Source organism: Scylla paramamosain, chromosome 23 (assembly GCF_035594125.1).
Source record: "Scylla paramamosain isolate STU-SP2022 chromosome 23, ASM3559412v1, whole genome shotgun sequence".
Classification (NCBI taxonomy): Eukaryota; Metazoa; Arthropoda; class Malacostraca; order Decapoda; family Portunidae; genus Scylla; species Scylla paramamosain.
The window spans coordinates 21,379,202-21,396,915 of record NC_087173.1 but is presented as its reverse complement, the minus strand read 5'-3'; the positions used below and the strand labels follow the sequence as shown (position 1 = coordinate 21,396,915).

Below are 17,714 nucleotides of genomic sequence, written 5' to 3'. Positions count from 1 at the left end.
TGTGTGTAATTGTTGTTTTGTAAATGAACCTGGCTGTAGCTATGTTGAGCTTTTCCAGCATCTTTATATTTGTCTGTGTGTGTGGGTCCCCAAGACAGTGACCTTGAGGGACACCTGAACAGACAGGGACAGGGTCAGATGCAACACTGTCAAGAAGAACACGCAGGTGGTCAGAAAAAGAAAAGAAGTGACCCAGTGGAAGAATTGGTCCAGTGCTGCCACAATGCTGTAGTTTCAGAATCAGTCTTTTGTGGAGTACTTTGTTAAAGGCTTTGGCAAAGTCTAGCACGATAGTGTCAACTTGTTTGGCATCACGCGTCTCTCTGGGTGTCTTGTAATGTCATGGTGGGTAACAGTGAGCTGTGACTCGCATGATAATTTTGGTTGGAATCCATGTCGTGTGGTCTGATAATACGTATGTTGTTTGTGTCAAGATGATTTATTATGTGTCTGTGTATGATGTGTTGAAAGATGTGGGGAGATGATAAAGGTGGGAGAAATGGGGCAATAATTAGGAAGGGTCACTCCAGACACCTGCCTTGAAAATGGGGTGACATCAGCACAAAGCCAGTCAGAGAGAAGAGAGGATGTATGAAGAGGTTGGGTAAAGATCACTTAGAGGATGGGTGGAAGGCTGAGAGCAAGGATGAGGGCACAAGTCTTAAGGAAAAAGGGGGGGGAGACTTTTATCAAGTCCAGGTGATCTAGTGATGTCCAGAGTCTGTGGTGACCTCTGCATTCCGTCTGTCCTGATGTCGAGGGGAGGGAATGGGTGGGTAAGGGCTATTTGGCTTGTGTGGGGTTTTTCTGGATGAATACAGAGTGGAACTGTGTGTTGAGTAAGTTTCTTGTGTTCTGGCGTGGTAGCAAGAGTGTCGTAGGCAGTCTTTAAGGACAAGCATTGTATTTGATGGGTTTATAAGCTATGCCTTTTTTACCAAAAAAAAAAGTCTGAGAAAATAAGCATGCGTCTTATAAGGCCAAGGTTCAGCTTTGGAGCAGTGGCCACTGGTAAGTCTGTGGCAACAGTGGCCTTTAAAACACAAACCCTTAAACATCTTTGCAGTACATGTAAACAAAGTGATGACTATTTCATACACTTCAAAAACAACTTTTTTTTTGGAAGATAACAACAGCAATAGGTAGGACTTCCGACTAGGTAATTCACATGCTGGCTAACACCAGTCAGAAGAAATTAAGTGATGACCCTCACATTGCATGTACCAAAACAAACTCATGGTGGGTCACACACACCAAACCTGGTGACATGTGCAAGATTCACTGTGTTCCTTAGTGTGATGCCATTATTCCTTGAAGGCAGTGAGACACACCTTCTTATACAACTGAAATTGTGCCTATCTTCTAACATTATTAGCTTGCTTACAGATGTTCAATAAAACTCAAAGCTAATGAGAAACTATTGCTTTTTAGAAAATAGCTTACTATCTAAAATGTAAAAAACAAAACGTTTTATAAGTGAAGAGAGCATCATAGCAAACTTTAGTATCCCACTGGGTTCTGACACAGTGTCTTTGCCTACACCATATTTGTTCACATCTCACAGCAGGATTGGTGTTTGGTAGTGTTAGGTAGGTCTTAGCAACATAGAAGTTTTTAAAATGTAAAATATTGGGGTCTAATAAGGATCTGAATATGTAAGAGAGGCCTTCAAATTTCAGTTGAAACCCTTCAGTTCATATTCAGAGCATATTTTATCTTTTTTTTTTTCACGTCCTTTTTTCAATGCCTGCCCAAAGTGAGGTGTGCCTTATAAGCCCATGCGTCTGTATAAGCCGTCAAATACTGTATGTTTGTTTTGTCCCTGTCTGCATGACTTGAGGAATTTGAAGAAGTACTTTGGTGTTGTTTCTAATATTATCAGTGAGATATCTACAAAGGGTGTTCACGTTTGGTCTTCTTTATGTTTTTTGGCAAGATTCTTTTGGAAAGATCTGAAGGCAGCCCATTTCCCTAGTGTGTTCTGTGTATTGTTTGCATCTGTCATCTCTGTTTTCTGTGGTGTTGTTTCCATAGGTTCCTGGAGAACCAGGGGAGTGTATGTCTACATGAGGGTGTTTTCTATGGGCTGTAGTTGTTCATGGTGGTGTGTATGGTGTGTCAGGCTGTTCCAGTTTCTTGGAGGAGTCCAGAGTATGAGTCAGAAGATAGAAAATTGTCTCTGTAGAGGTGTTTAATTGAGTCTGTCAGCTCTAGAGTAGAGTAGGATTGACCCACATCTGTGTTTTTGTCTTGTTTGCAGAAGGTCTGCATGTCAACTGAAATACTGATGTGGTCATTTAGTCCTGGAACTACCTGGGTGTTTATGACAGGATGTATGTTGTTTTTGAGAAGGTCTAATGTATGGACTGTGGTAGAGAAGGTCACCCTCTGGCACCAGAGGGGTGTGTGGTAGCCTGTGTTTTTGTTGGCTTGAGTACTGCTTCTGCATGAGTGAAAAATGTATTTTTGTTGTCAATTAGTGTGTTGTGTAGCTGGCACCTGTTTGTGTGGGGAATGATAGGGTTGAAGACATCAGTGTCATAGGGATTGGAGGGGGACATAGTGGTCCATATTTGATGTCAGGGAGGTTGAAATCATGTACAATCCAGATGTGTTTGTCTGTGGTTGGTGTGAAAGAGCTGTGTGAAGGTTGTGTGAGTATTCTGTGTTGGAAGATGGAGGTCTGTTGAAAGCTGCAAGTAGAACCCCATGGCCTCTCTGCATTGAAGACTTTCTTCCTTCTCTCACCTCACTTTTGTCCACCTCTGTAATGCAGTGTTAACCTGTATTTCCTTAATCATTCATCCTTTTCTCTGGTAAAATTTGGAACTCCCTGCCTGGTTCTGTATTTCCTCCTTCCTATAACTTGAACTCTCTCAAGAGGGAGGTTTCAAGACATTTATCCTTCAATTTTGAGACAACCACTTTTTATCATGCTTGGGGAAAAGCACCTCAGCGGGACTTTCTTATAAATGTATTGCTCTTGGCTGGTTTCCTTCCTACATAAAAAAAAAATGAATTACAGTTAGAAATTTTTATGGCTGTCTTGCTAAAATGGGTGGAGGAGAAAGACTTCTGGCAGAATCTGTGTCGGGTGTTAAGGCTGCTTCTGGTACCTACAGTGAAGTCTGGGTCATTTGTGTGTAGGGCAGGAGAGGCACTGGGAGAGGTTGCTGGGGGAGTTGGGGAATGGGGGAAGGTTTAGGTGAAGGGGGTGGTAAGAGAGGTGAGGAAGTCATGATGTGCAGGAAATGCCAAAAGCAAATGGGAAATGGCCCTGGCTGACAGATTGATGGACTGGTGTTACAAGGGTGTTTAGGTGATGTGGAGTTTGAATAATTGTTGTGAGGTGGGATGTGTGGCAAGGTGCTGGTGGTTGTGAGGGTGAGTGTTGCTGGTTCATGGAAGGAAAATGTATATGAGATTTGATATAGTACTGTGTGTGCATAGCAGGTCAAAGGAGCTAGGAGGTTGGAACAGGAGGTAGTGGAGAAAGAAGATGTAGAGACATTAGGAGAGCCACATCTGCTGCAGATACACATGATACTATTGTTAATTGATCCGTGGTGCACCCAGTGCAAACGATCTACTGATGCAGCCGACTTATATGACACCACACAGCATGCTTGGACCGGTTACAGCAGATATCACATTGGATGCCCCTTTGCCTCACTAAGCTGCTTTGGCACAAACTGTCTTGAATGTGTGTGTTTGTATTGTTGTGGTGTGTTTTTTGGAGCAAAGTGTGAAGCATCTTGGCTAAGTGTGTGATGTTAGTGCCAGTGGATGAGATTTGGATGTGTGGTGTGTGGATGTAACTGTTCATGTCTGCACATGGCATATTAGTGTGTGTAGTGTGCAAGTGCCAAGAGTATTCCCTGTTACCATGCTGAAGGAAAGGCGTGTAGCAGTATGTGGCATCTGTACTGGTGTGTTCTTACCTTCCATGAGAGTGTGCTTGTGTGGTGTTTTTCTTGTTGTTGGCCAGGAAAGCAACATTGCTGTTGCTGGTCATGGTGACTGGAACAACTGAGCTTCTTGACATTTGTGTGCTGCCTTCATAGGGAACTTTTTTTTTATTCTAAGAAAGTGATAAGACTTATTGAGTTAATAAAAAAGTAAAAAAGAGGCCAGAAAGATTTTAGAAATTAAATTGTGTCAAAGCAATGTATTGAACATTTATCTGAGGAGAAGGCAGGGCAGGAGGGGCCAGGTGCCGGAGAACAGGAACAAGGGTAGGGAGCTGAGGTGGAAATGTCCATTCATCTCAGAGTCAACAAACTGCAAATTCCCTAGTACTGATATAAAGTCACTACTTCCCCCTCTGACCTTCCTAGTAACCCTCTCTGACCTAACCTATCACTTTCCTGTAATACCCCTGACCTGACCTATGACCCTCATGCCGCCAGATCGGATCAGAGCTGTGTTATACGACTCCATTTGGAGTAACATCAGCGTGAGCTGTCTCACTCTCGGCACTGTCGGCTGGCACTCATACCCTGGGTAGCTCTTCCGCTGATGGCTTTGGTGCTGCTGCCAGGTGGGTGTTTCTCTCTCTCTCTCTCTCTCTCTCTCTCTCTCTCTCTCTCTCTCTCTCTCTCTCTCTCTCTCTCTCTCTCTCTCTCTCTCTCTCTCTCTCACTGATAATAGAGTGACGATTTTGTGGCAGGGAAGTGGAGTACGTACTGCAGGTGACCTCGGCCTCAGCTACCCAGGGGTCAGTGAAGGGTGGCACTGGTCTGGTCAGGCTGGATGGCACAGGCTTCAGCTCGGATTTGTTCCCGCCTCAAGGTGAAGCTGGGCCAGGTGTATGAGTGTGTAGGGGGTGCTGCAGTGCTCCGATGAGGCCCTCACCCTGCATCACCAGGCTCCATCACCACCAACTCACAGGATTGTGGAATGTTGGCACCAGCTCTGGTGAGGCGCTGATTCATGTACACACACACACACACACACACACACACACTTGATGATGCAGAATTCCTGTTAAAGTATCACTTCAGAGTCACATAAACCTCCTTGAAAACTCCAATAACATCCTGTGCAGTCAGTTAAACTATCTCTATCCTTGTTAAACTGCCCATAAAATCCCGAAAGTCTCTGAAAACCTGCAGTAACTTCCACCAGAACCTGTTAAAAGCAGTCAAGATAAGATGCTGAAACACTGATGAACACAGATGAAGCCTTTATCAAGCACCTCTCTACTCTACCAAACCTAGTCATCTTAGTACCATTTGTGGGACTTTAAGCAACCCCATTACCTTCAATTTTCACAGAGACTGTATCATGGTATCCTCGTGTGCTGGAGGTAGTGGAGGGAGACTCAGTAACCTGGCAGTGGAGTAAGGTGTCTGAGAACTCATGTAGCTGCAGTGCACGGAGGTGGGTGAGGTGGCCAGCCCCTGTGGATAACTGTGAGGACGCTGATGGTTCTGGGCTTCTTCTCAGGGACACAGACTGCTGCAGGTAAGGAAAGAGAGACTGGGATGAGGTGAGGGGGAAATTGAGACAGGAAAGCACAGAAGTGAAGTGAGAGAAATGAAGGGATAGAAGGATAGTGACAAGGAGAGAAAGAGAGAGAGATTGAGAGTGTAAACAGGAAGGAAAGGAAGGAGGATGGATTGAAAAGAAAGAAGGAAGAGAGAGAAGGATGGAAGTGGAGGAAGAGCGGAGAAAAATGAAAAGAAATAGGCAGGAGGAGAAATATGAGTAGTTTTTTTTATGTAGGAAGGACACTGGCTAAGGGCAACAAAAATCCAATAAAAAAAATATGCCCACTGAAATGCCAGTCTCATAAAAGGGTCAAAGCAGTGGTAAAAAATTGATGAATAAGTGTCTTGAAAACCTCTCCTTGAAGGAATTCAAGTCATAGGAAAGTGGAAATACAGAAGCAGGCAGAGGAGTTCCAGAGTTTACCAGAGAAAGGAATGAATGATTGAGATTACTGGTTAACTCTTGCATTAGAGAGGTGGACAGAATAGGGTTGAGAGAAAGAAGAAGTCTTGTGCAGCGAGGCTGCAGGAGGAGGGGAGGCATGCAGTTAGCAAGATCAGAAGAGCAGTTAGCATGAAAATAGCGATAGAAGATAACAAGAGATGCAACATTGCAGCGGTGAGAGGCTGGGAAGACAGCTTTCAATTAGAGGAGAGGAGTTGATGAGACAAAAGCTTCTTGATTCCACCCTGTCTAGAAGAGCAATATGAGTGGAACCCCCCCAGACATGTGAAGCATACTCCATACATGGACGGATAAGGCCCTTGTACAGAGTTAGCAGCTGGGGGGGTGAGAAAAACTACTACTAATACTGCCACCACTACTACTACTACTGTTAATAATACCACCATGACCACCACTATTATTATTACTACTACTGCTACTGCTGCTGCTGCTGCTACTTCTACTTCTACTACTACTCCCACCAGTACTACTACTACTACTACTACTACTACTACTACTACTACTACTACTACTACTACTACTACTACTATTACTACTATTGCTTTCCCACAGGCTCTTTCCCCACAGTGGCCTTCCCCCAGCAAGGCATCCACTATTATGCTGGCCCCACACTGCCTGGTGGTGTGGTGATGCGGGGCCAAGTCAACGTGGTACTTGTGGCCACCTCATCAGGCCCTCAGGGATGGCCGTACGAAGCTGGGTGACAGTGGGAAGCCACCTACCAGGTTGCCGGGAGTCAGGTCGTCAACATGGGAGTGGCTGTGACCCCATCCTGGAGATGCCTCTTGGACGGGTGTGACCCTCCCCCGACCTGACCACACCAGAAAATGGATACCTGTACTTTCATTTCCACACCTGTCACACACCTGTGGTCTTCCTGCCCTGGCCTCCTCCACCACCCACACTGTGAAGGGCCTGAGGTGAGGGGCAGGCTGCTGGCGCAGGCCAGGGTCCCTCTTGCATTAGTGATGGTAATGGTAGTAGTAATGATAGCAGCACCAGTGTGGCAGTAATAATGGTTCCCCACGCTGAGTGTTTCCTGTTTTCTCTTGACACAGCGGCCTGCAGGTGGTGGGCGGCGACTCTCTCAACCATCACTGGATCAGGCTTTGGTGACCTGGCCTGCCAGGTAGAGGTCAGTGTTGGTGAAGCATCCTGTAGGTGTGACCTCTGCTTCCGACACCTCTGTGACCTGCGATCTGGACGACCTGGACAACCTGAGGTCGGGTGCATACCTGCCCATCACTGTCAAGGCAATCAACAGGTGAGTGCAGCTAACATACAGACAGACAGATAGACAGACAGGTCAGCACAGATGAGAGAAACTGAATGTTTGAGATGATATGAGAAAAAAAAAGGAACATGCTTCAATGACAGAAATACAGCTTTGTACCACAGCAGCATCACCACACCACAGCACCACCACACCTCACCACACTATCATACATCACATTACTGCACTACACCACCAGAGCATCACCACACAACACCATGGCATTGCCATGCCACCACAGCATCACTGCACCTCACCACACCACCACACCTCACCACGCCTCACCACACCTCACCTGCAGGGGCATAGCAGTGACAGACATCGCAGGGTACAGCAGTGAGGGCCGTGTGGTGGTGGTGCCGCAGGTGTCCTCCCTCAGTCCCCTGGAAGGCTCCCTGGGTGGCAGCACCCTGCTCACCATCAGTGGAAGTAGTCTGCAGGGTCTGGTTGCCTCTCCTGTGGTGCTGGTGGGGGGCCAGACCTGTGTGGTGCAGAGTGTCTCCTCCACCACAGTCACCTGCCTCACTCCACCCTCCACCTCTGCCACCGTGGCCACCTTCACTCTGACTGTGGCCGGTGTAAGTGTTGTGTGTGTGTGTGTGTGTGTGTGTGTGTGTGTGTGTGTGTGTGTGTGTGTGTTATGTAGGATGGACACTGGCCAAAGGCAACACAAATCCAATAAAAAAAATGCCCACTGAAATGTCAGTCCCATAAAAGGGTCAAAGCAGTAGTCAAAAATTGATGAATAAGTGCCTTGAAACCTCCCCCTTGAAGGAATTCAAGTCATAGGAAGGTAGAAATATAGAAGCAGGCAGGGAGTTCCAGAGTTCACCAGAGAAAGGGATGAATGATTGAAAATAATGGTTAACTCTTGTGTTAGAGAGGTGGACAGAATATGGGTGAGAGAAAGAAGAAAGTCTTGTGCAGCGAGGCCGTGGGAGGAGGGGAGGCATGCAGTTTGCAAGATCAGAAGAGCAGTTAGCATGAAAATAGCGGTAGAAGACAGCTAGAGATGCAACATTGCGGTGGTGAGAGAGGCAGAAGACAGTCAGTTAAAGGAGAGGAGTTGATGAGACGAAAAGCTTTTGATTCCACCCTATCTAGAAGAGCAGTATGAGTGGAACCCCTCCAGACATGTGAAGCATACTCCATACATGGACGGATAAGGCCCTTGTACAGAGTTAGCAGCTGGGGGGTGAGAAAAACTGGCGGAGACGTCTCAGAACGCCTAACTTCATAGAAGCTGTTTTAACTAGAGATGAGATGTGAAGTTTCCAGTTCAGATTATGAGTAAAGGACAGACCGAGGATGTTCATTGTAAAAGATGGGGACAGTTGAGTGTCATTGAAGAAGAGGGGGATAGTTGTGTGGAAGGTTGTGTCGAGTTGATAGATGGAGGAATTGAGTTTTTAAGGCATTGAACAATACCAAGTTTGCTCTGCCCCAATCAGAAATTTTAGAAAGATCAGAAGTCAAGCGTTCTGTGGCTTCCCTGCGTGAAATGTTTACCTCCTAAAGGGTTGGATGTCTATGAAAAGACGTGGAAAAGTGCAGGGTGGTATCATCGGTGGAGTAGATAGGACAAGAAGTTTGGTTTAGGAGATCATTAATGAATAATAAGAAGAGAGTGGGTGACAGGACAGAACCCTGAGGAACACCACTGTTAATAGATTTAGGAGAAGAACAGTGACTGTCTACCACAGCAGCAATAGAACAGTCAGAAAGGAAACTTGAGATGAAGTTACAGAGAGAAGGATAGAAGCTGTAGGAGGGTAGTTTGGAAATCAAAGCTTTGTGCCAGAAGCTTTGGTGCACTGATGGGTGTGTGGAGTTCCAGCCAAGGCTGCATGTGTGTGCATATTTTACCTAGTTGTAATTTCCAGGGCCTGAGGTATGCTTGTGTGGTCCTGTCTCCATATCTACACTTGTGCAGTTGTTCCTTAAAGTTGTACACACTCGTTTCCAGTACTACCTCCTCACTGAGCTTGTTCCATACTTCTGGATTTCTTTGTTGGAAACTTTTTCTTTATGTTATTCAAGCATCTTTCTTTTTTTATTTTTTTGCTGTGGCCTCGTGTGTATCTGGTATTTTCTACTTCTCTTAGCAGCAGTTTCTCATTATCAATTTCTTCTATTCAATTCCACAATTTATATATAGTTATTAAGTCTTCCTGTTCTCTTCTTTGTTCCAATGTGGCAGATTTATCTTCATTAACTTGTCTTCATACGTTAATTCTTCCAGTTTTGGAACCATCTTCATTGCCATCCTTTGTATTCTTTCTATTTCTTTGACATGTTTCATCTTGTGGGAAGACTACACTGATTTAGCATATTCCAGCTTTGGTCAAATCATAGTGGTAAGTATCTTTCTCTTCATACCTTTATCCATGTAGTGGAATGCTGTTTTAATATTTCTCATCGTTCTATATGTATCTCTGAACATCTTCTGTATGTGCATCTCTGATTATTGACTGTCCTGTATATTCACTCCCAGATCTTTCTCTTCTTGTACTTTTATTATTTCTACATTTCCCATTTTCTAGATCCATTTTGGTCTCTTCACTTTTTCCCACTTACATTACATGACATTTTTTCATATTAAACTCCATCTCACATTTCTTGCTCCAGTCCCAGATTTTATTCAGATCCTCTTGTAGATTTTCAGTCTTTCATATGTTTTTATAATTTTGCATCATCTGCAAACAAATTTGTGTAACTCATTACTCCTTCTGGCATATCACTGGTGTAGATAAGGAAAAGTATTGGTGCCAGCACTGATCCTTGTGGTACTCCACTATCTACTTTTCTCCATTTTGACTTTTACATCCTTTACTGCCATTCTCATTTCTCTTCCCTTTAAGTAGCTTTCCATCCAGTTTATTATTTTTCCATTTAATTCTCCAACATTTTCTAGCTTCCATAGTAGCCTGTTGTGGGGAGCTTTGTCAAAAGCTTTTTTTTTTTTTTTAGATCTAAATGCACACAGTCTACTCATCCATCCCTCTCCTGCATTATATCAGTCACTCTTGAATAGAAGCTGATCAGATTTATTACACATGATTGTTTTTATCTAAAGCCATACTGCTTTTCTGATATTATATCATGTTCTCTAGAAGTTTTGTCCACTGCTTCTGCATCACTCTTTCACAGATCTTGCATACTATGCTGGTCATTGATACTGGTCTGTAGTTTAATGGCTCTTCTTTTTTTCCACATTTATAAATTGGCACTATACCTGTTCTCTTCCATTCCTTAGGCACTCTTCCAATTGATACTGAGCATTTTATTATGTCATATACTGGTTCAATTAACTGTTTCCTGTTAAAATGAAACCTGATACTCCATCTGGTCCTGTTGCTTTTCTCCCAGTTCCTCAACCATTTAATAAAGTTCTTTGATTACTGTAATTTCCCACATTTGTTCTTTTGTGTTCACATCTTGTGGTTCTTTAAATTCTGATTCTTTTGTGAAAACTTGGTGGAACTTTTTGTTTAGCAATTTACTCATGTCTTTTGGGTCTTCATATGTTTCATGTCCATCCTTCAACTGTTCTAGTTTTTCTTTGAGTTTAATTTTTCCATTTATGAATCTAGAATAGTTTTGGTTTGTCCTTGCACTTCTCAAGTGCATCTTTTACATATCCTTTTTCTCCCCCTCTCCTTATTTACACATATTTATTTCTTGCTATCTTAAAGTCTTTATTTTTTTGGTTTCCACTTCTTTTCGTTGTTATCCATGCTTCATCTCTTTTCTCTTTGCTCTTGCACATCTTGCGTTAACTACACCAGTTTTCCTTTTTCTTTAGGTTTGTATAGTGGGACATATTTATTCACTCCTGCCTCATATAGTCTTATATTGCCTTGCATATAATTTGCTTTCTTCAGCTTTCTCCTGTCCGTTGCTTCATAGAATCTCGTAAGATATTTACGTTAGCTTTTCCATAGTTTCTCCTGTTTTGTTTGTAGGATTCATCCTCTGCACTGACATCACTGTCAGTCTCTATTTCTATCATTATATGGTCACTTTTTTCCATGGGGGACATGTATCATTTCTTTAGTTAGGTCAATTCCTTTTGTTAATATTAAGTCAAGTCTTGTTGGTTCATCATCTCTTATATATCTTGTATTTTTGGTCACCCATTGCATCATTGTGTTTTCTATAGTCAGCTTCTGAAATCTTTCTCACCATGCAGTCTTGTTTCCTCATGCCTTGAATGTTTCCTAATTTATTTCTTTGCAATTGAAGTCACCAACCAATAATTCTGTTTTATTACTTTTGATTAATTTACTCAAATGCTGAGTGGTATCTTCTATTATTTTCTCACAGCCTTCCTTGCTCCAAGAATTTGTTTTGGGTGGTACGTGGGTTGTTATTACCATCAGTATTTCTCCATGATTATCCTCCAAGTTAACAGTCACTATTTCTGCTTTTCCTTCCCCATATTTCATTATTTTTGTTTTCACCTCATTTCTTGTCATTATCATTACACCTCCCCCTCCTTTGCCAATCCTGTCTCTTCTCCACATATTGTAGTTGTTGTTAATGATAGTCTGATTTTCTTCTTGTAGCTTTATTTCCGTTAAACACGCTATCTTCAGATTCTTTTTCTTTTAAATAGTCTTATAATTCCAGTGTCCTGTGTAACAGTCCGTCTGTGTTGGTGTACATCACATTCAGTCCTTCATTTTTGCAATTTTTTTCTTTTACTTTAATTTTTTCCTTTTCCTTTTTTAACTCTGCCTCCAAAAACTCTCCAAAACTCTAAAAAAAGTTTAGTCTTTTCTTCTGTTCTTGATTAATTTTTCCCTTTAGCCTCTTTGTGTGTGTGTGTGTGTGTGTGTGTGTGTGTCTGTGTTTGTGTGACATGCAGGAAAGAGCTTTGCTTGTGCTATCCTGTCTCCATATCTATTTTTATCTAACTTTGTCTTAAATTTATGTATTGTATTTGTATCAATGACTTCTTTGTCCAAATCATTCCAGACCTCCACAGTTCTATGTGGGAAGCTATTTTCTTAACATCTCTTCTACATGCATCTTTTTTAAGTTTTCTGCCATGTACCCTTGAGCCTCTTGTATCCCACATCACCAAGTCCTTCCTATCCAAGTTTTTCATTTCAGTCATCATTCTGTATAGTATGATCAGATCACCTCTCTCTCTCTCTTCTCTGTTCTAATGTTATAAGACACGATTTAGACATTCTTTCTTCATACATTAGATCCTCCAAACTTGGAGGTGACTGTTGCTACTCTTCCTATTTTCTTATAGATTTCTTGGTATTAGGTGACCATACCACAGCTACATACTCCAATCCTGGGTGTATCATGGTCACAATAATTTTTTTTTTATCATTTCCTCATCCAGATGTGCAAATGCTGTTCTTATGTTTTTCAGTGTTAATAGGTTTCACCTCTTACCTTGTTCATGTGTTTCTGGTGACAGCTTGTCAGTAATAATTACACCAAGGTCTCTTTCTTCTGTTCTTTTATTGTGTGTGTGTGTGTGTGTGTGTGTGTGTGTGTGTGTGTGTGTGTGTGTGTGTAGGGTCTGTTTTCTTTCTTATCCTGAGGTGCTGAAAGAAGGCCTTGGTGCACAGATGGATGTGTGGAGGTGCAGCCAAGACTGTGTGTGTGTATTTACCTAGTTGTGAAATACAGGACAAGAGGCACACTAGGCTCATGCTGTTCCATCTCCATATCGACTTTTATCCAGATTTTCTTTAAATTTATGGACTGTCTTGGCACACAGTCTCATCAATAAATGAATTCCACACTGCTATGCTCCTGTGGGGAAAACTATGTTTCTTGATGTCTCTTCTGCAAACACTCCTTATCAATTTCCTTCCATGTCCTCTGGTATCTCTCTTATCAGGTATCACAAGATTATCCCTGCCCAATTTTTTCATCCCTTCCAATATTCTGTATAGTGCTATCAAATCACCTCTTTCCCTCCTTTTTTGTAGTGTAGTTGGGCCCAATCTCATAAACTTCTCTTCATAACTATGCCCTCTTAGGCTTGTAGGGATTTTAGTTGCAGCTCTCTGAATTCTTTCTAGCTTCCTGATATCCTTCGTCAAACTTGGTGAGCACACTAATGCTGCATACTCCAGTCCTGGATGTGTCATTGTTGTTTACAATTTTTTTTTTATCATATCATCTTCATTGTCGGTGAATGCCATCTTCATGTTTCTCAGCAGATTGCATGTTTATCCAGTGATCTTGTTTACATGCTTCACAAATGACACTTTATTAGAAATGATTGCTCCCAGATCTTTTTCTCTGATCTTATAGTAATTTTCTCATTCCCCAAATAGTAGATGCCTTCTGTTTTTCTCGCACTTTTTCCAAACTTCACCACACTACATTTCTTGGCATTAAACTCCATGTTCCATCTCAACAATCATTTATTTATCTTAATTAGGTCTTGATTCAGAGCTTTGCAGTCTTTTTCATTTGTTACTTTTCTCATAATCTTAGCATCATCAGCAAAGAGACTCATGTGGCTTGTCATTCCTTCCATCATGTCATTTACATATATTGCAGAACTTCACTTATTACTGGTTTCCACTTTGACTTATTGCCTCTGATTACTGTCCTCATTTATCTCTCCGTCAAGAAGTTGGTCATGCATTTTTAATAACGATCCTCCCAATCTTCCTATATTTTTCAGTTATCCATATTAGCCTTCTGTATGGTACTTTGTATAATGCGTTTTGCAGGTCTAAGTACATGCAGTCAGTCCATCCATCTCTCTCTTGCACTATGTCCATTACTCTTGTGTAGAAGCTTATCAAATTTGTTACACAAGATCTTCCTTCTCTGAATCCAAATTGTCTGTCTGTTATCACATTGTTGTCTTCCAGGCATTTCACCCATCTGTTCTTGATGATCTTTTTGCAGATCTTTGGTACCACACTTGTCAGCAATACTGGTCTATTGTTAAATGAGTCTCCTTTACTTCCAGCCTTGTGAATTGGGTAATATTCGCCTATTTCCAATCTTTGGGTACTTTTCCTTCCAACAGGGTGGTGCTAATTATATTGTGTATCACCTTAGCTAGTTTTGGGCTACACTTCTTTAGAATCCAGCTTGACAGACTATCAGGTCCCATTGCTTTCCATACACCCAGCTCTTCCAATATATTCTTTACTTCTTCTGTTGATGTTACTACCTCTTTCAGACCAGTCCCATTTTCCATCACTATCCTTTCTTCCCTAAAATAATTTTCTTTAGTAAGCAGTGAGTGGAAGTGTCTGTTGAACACTTCAGCCATCTCTTTTGGGTCTTCGACCATTTCTTCTCCAACTATTACTCAGCTGATGTCTTCTTTACTCCTCAATTTTCCATTCATAAATTTTTAAAACAGTTTTGGTTGGTCTTTGCATTTATGCACAACATTCTTTTCATAATTCTACTCATCTCTGTGTATTTTAACATATTCATTCCTCTTTCTTGTATAATTGGTCCACAAGTCATGTCTCTTATATTTCTTCCACATTCCATGCTTTTTTCTGTCTCCAGTCTAGCTGTAGCACATCTCTTGTTACTCCAATCCTTCTTAAAAAGGTTTTCTGTTGATTTCATAGGTGTCCATTTCCCCTCTCCTTTATTATAAATGTTCAGGAAGGTGGTCCACTCTCCTTCTATATCACCCATTTGAAATACTTTGTTCCAATCCATTTCAATGAAATACTTCCTAAGCTGTCCAAAATTTGTCTCACTGCAGTTCAACCATTCTCTCCTGTGGTCTTTTCTCATATCTATGTTTTTATTCATTACTAAGAACTGAATCAATGCATAGTCACTTTTATCTATTGGTTTTTTGTGTTTTAAATCCTCTATTATGGCTTGTTCCTTCGTAAAAATTAGATCCAGCTTTGACAGTATTTCATTTTCTCTGAATTTTGTGTCTTCTTTAACCCACTACATCAGAATATTCTCAACAGCCAACTCCAGTAATTTGGTCCCCCTGTGATGACTTGCTACGTTATGTGGTCCAATTTTCCCAAGATATCTCTTTACAGTTAAAGTCTCCTGTCACTAGTTCACCTCATTTTCATCCAGCAACTTGGATAAACATGCCTTTATGTCTCTCAGCATTCTCTTGTATTCTTCCTCACCCCTTGAGTTGGAATAAGGGAAACATAGGTCACTGCAGTATTTTGGCATCTTCCCACATTTCTTTTTAAGGCTATTTTCAGTACCTCTGCCTTCCCCTCCCCACATGTAGTAGATTTCACTGTCAATCCTTGTCTAATTAGGAGCATCACACCTAAACCCTGCTTAAATCTTTTATTTCTCATCCAGAGGTTGTAATTTCCATCACCAATATCTAAAACGTCCACATCACTCTCCAGTTTTGTTTCAACAATTGCCATGATATCTGGCTTCTCTTCTCTCTTAAACAGTCTCTAACTTTCAACACTACTGGTATCAGACCATTTAAGTTAGTATACTCCACTTTTAAACCTCCCCTTCTGCATTGTCCTCTTTCCTCTACCACTTTCTCAGCCTCATGTCTGTGACCCTTCAATAGAACCTCTTCTCCACTTCTGGTCTTTTTTCGTTTTTTTTTTTTTTTTTCATTTAATTCTCTTCTTAGTTCATTTATAGTAGCTCTCTCTTCTCTGGTCCTATCTTTTTCATCCACACTTGGTTGTACTCTTCAACTCTGGCCAATTTCTAAACTTTGCCTAATATTTCTTCAGCTGCTGCTTGTGACCTGTGTGTGTGTGTGTGTGTGTGTGTGTGTGTGTGTGTGTGTGTGTATGTAGAGTTGTTGTAAGCCAGCTTCTCACTATTTATGAGTTACGTTAGAGCTGTGAAGTCTTTCTGCTCACCAAGTACTGCTACTTCACTCTCATTCCTCAAGTCAAATTACTTAGTGGTTGGCCCAAGGGTTTGAGTGGGGCACGCCATAAACACAGCTCTAAAAGTTCTATAATTATTTATTAACCAGTGAATTATGATCCCAGTCATTACTCCTTAACAGCAAAGTGAGTGATGTGTTGGGCCAAAGCACAAGGGGATGGTTTTGGCTGCACATGTGTTGTCATTCTGAACAGCTGAATGAGGGTTGTCTTGTGAGGCTGAACTGCTTGCATCACCATTACTCTTGTGGGGGGCAGTGACAGATGAGTGAGTGTTGTCTTGTGAGCCACTTTCGCCGTCATTAGTCTTGCATGGGGTGGTGACGGCACTGGTGTCAGTACTATGTCATAGTGTTTTATTTCTATTCCTGAGGTGCTGAGAGAAGGCCTTGGTGCACTGATAGGTGTGTGGAGGTGTGTCTAAGGCTGTGTGTGTGTGAGTGTGTGTGCATGCATGAAGTTAAAAGAACACTTGTCTTCACTCTAAACTTGAGGCAAGAGGAACACAGCAGAGTACTAAGTCAGAGCTGCTGCCTGGATGTGTGGTGAGGCACTGTTGGCAGTGGTACTCATGTGTGCATTACTGTATTACCTCATGGCACATCTTCCTTTCAGTGCAGAATGATCAAGATGAGTGAATTATTTAAGTCTGTCACCATATCTAAGACTAGATGTGTATCCAACATCAACAGTGTCTTGGCAAAAGACTATATAAATTCCTTTTCTCGTCTCAAACCATAATATGGTAATTTGGTGTCTTTTGAGTGACTAAATCTTAAAAAGCTTAAAAGAAAATCTCCTGCAGGTGCCGGCCAAGATGGACACCCTTACCTTCACCTACAGTGAGGCACTCACCCCTGTGGTCACCAGCATGGCAGTGCAGGGCGAGGAAGTGACATTGTCTGGCCACAACTTTGGCAGTGACAACACCAAGGTCACCATCACTCTGGTGCAACAGTCGGTCCCCCATGGCTGCCGAGAGGTGCCTCAGGAGGAGGAGAAGGAAGACTTGATGGTGGAAGAAAGGGAAGAGTGGTGGTGGTGGTGCTGAAGGATGAGGTTGAGGACTTCCTGGGTGTGGAGGCGGGTGATGAGATGGACTGCCTGGTGGAGACAGTGGCCGAGGATGAGGATAACGTGCTCAGTGGTAAGTACCTGCATGGCCTGGGGCAGAAGGCGAGGCTGTCCCTGGTGGATGTGCTGGAGGCCCCTTGGGGCTTCTGGGGTAGCTTCACCGGCACCGGGGCAGCCACCTTTGAGGAGACGGTGCAGCTGGGTGCCTGGCGCATGGCTGGCATTGGCCCTCTTCCCCACATACTGGACCACTCCACACACTGGACCTCCTACTCCTGCACCATCACCTCTCTCACCCCCACCAAAGTGTCCTGCACAGCAGCCGGCCTGTCCGCAGGCTCCTACAGACCCATGGTGACCATGGCTGGGGCTAGGGCAGTTATGGGCAACAAGGTGACCTCCACTACCCTGCCCGTGGCCTCTGCCCTAACACCTCAGTCCGGCAGCATCAACGGAGGTGCGGTGCTGGTGGGGAACAGCTCGGGGTTCATTCCCGGGTACATGATGGTGGTGGTTGGTGGTGCTGAGTGCCCCATGCTGCA

General features: G+C 42.8%; 1 protein-coding gene across 1 annotated transcript; it reads left to right on the top strand.

The window, feature by feature from the left end:
* Nucleotides 1–4,841: 4,841 nt before the first annotated feature.
* Nucleotides 4,842–17,294, top strand: LOC135111963 (uncharacterized). Its single transcript, XM_064025643.1, has 6 exons — nt 4,842–4,917; nt 5,277–5,466; nt 6,631–6,751; nt 7,092–7,222; nt 7,533–7,809; nt 16,904–17,294. The coding sequence occupies exons 1-6, from the start codon at nt 4,842–4,844 to the stop codon at nt 17,147–17,149; spliced, it is 1,041 nt and encodes a 346-aa protein (XP_063881713.1). The 3' UTR covers nt 17,150–17,294.
* The last annotated feature ends 420 nt before the right edge of the window (nt 17,295–17,714 follow it).

Coding starts and splice junctions, on each gene's coding strand:
- LOC135111963 (XM_064025643.1), top strand. CDS start 4,842: ATGAGGCCCTCACCCTGCATCACCAGGCTCCATCACCACCAACTCACA. Junction 5,467..6,630: donor AGGGACACAGACTGCTGCAG/GTAAGGAAAGAG, acceptor CCACCTCATCAG/GCCCTCAGGGATGGCCGTAC. Junction 7,810..16,903: donor TCACTCTGACTGTGGCCGGT/GTAAGTGTTGTG, acceptor AATCTCCTGCAG/GTGCCGGCCAAGATGGACAC.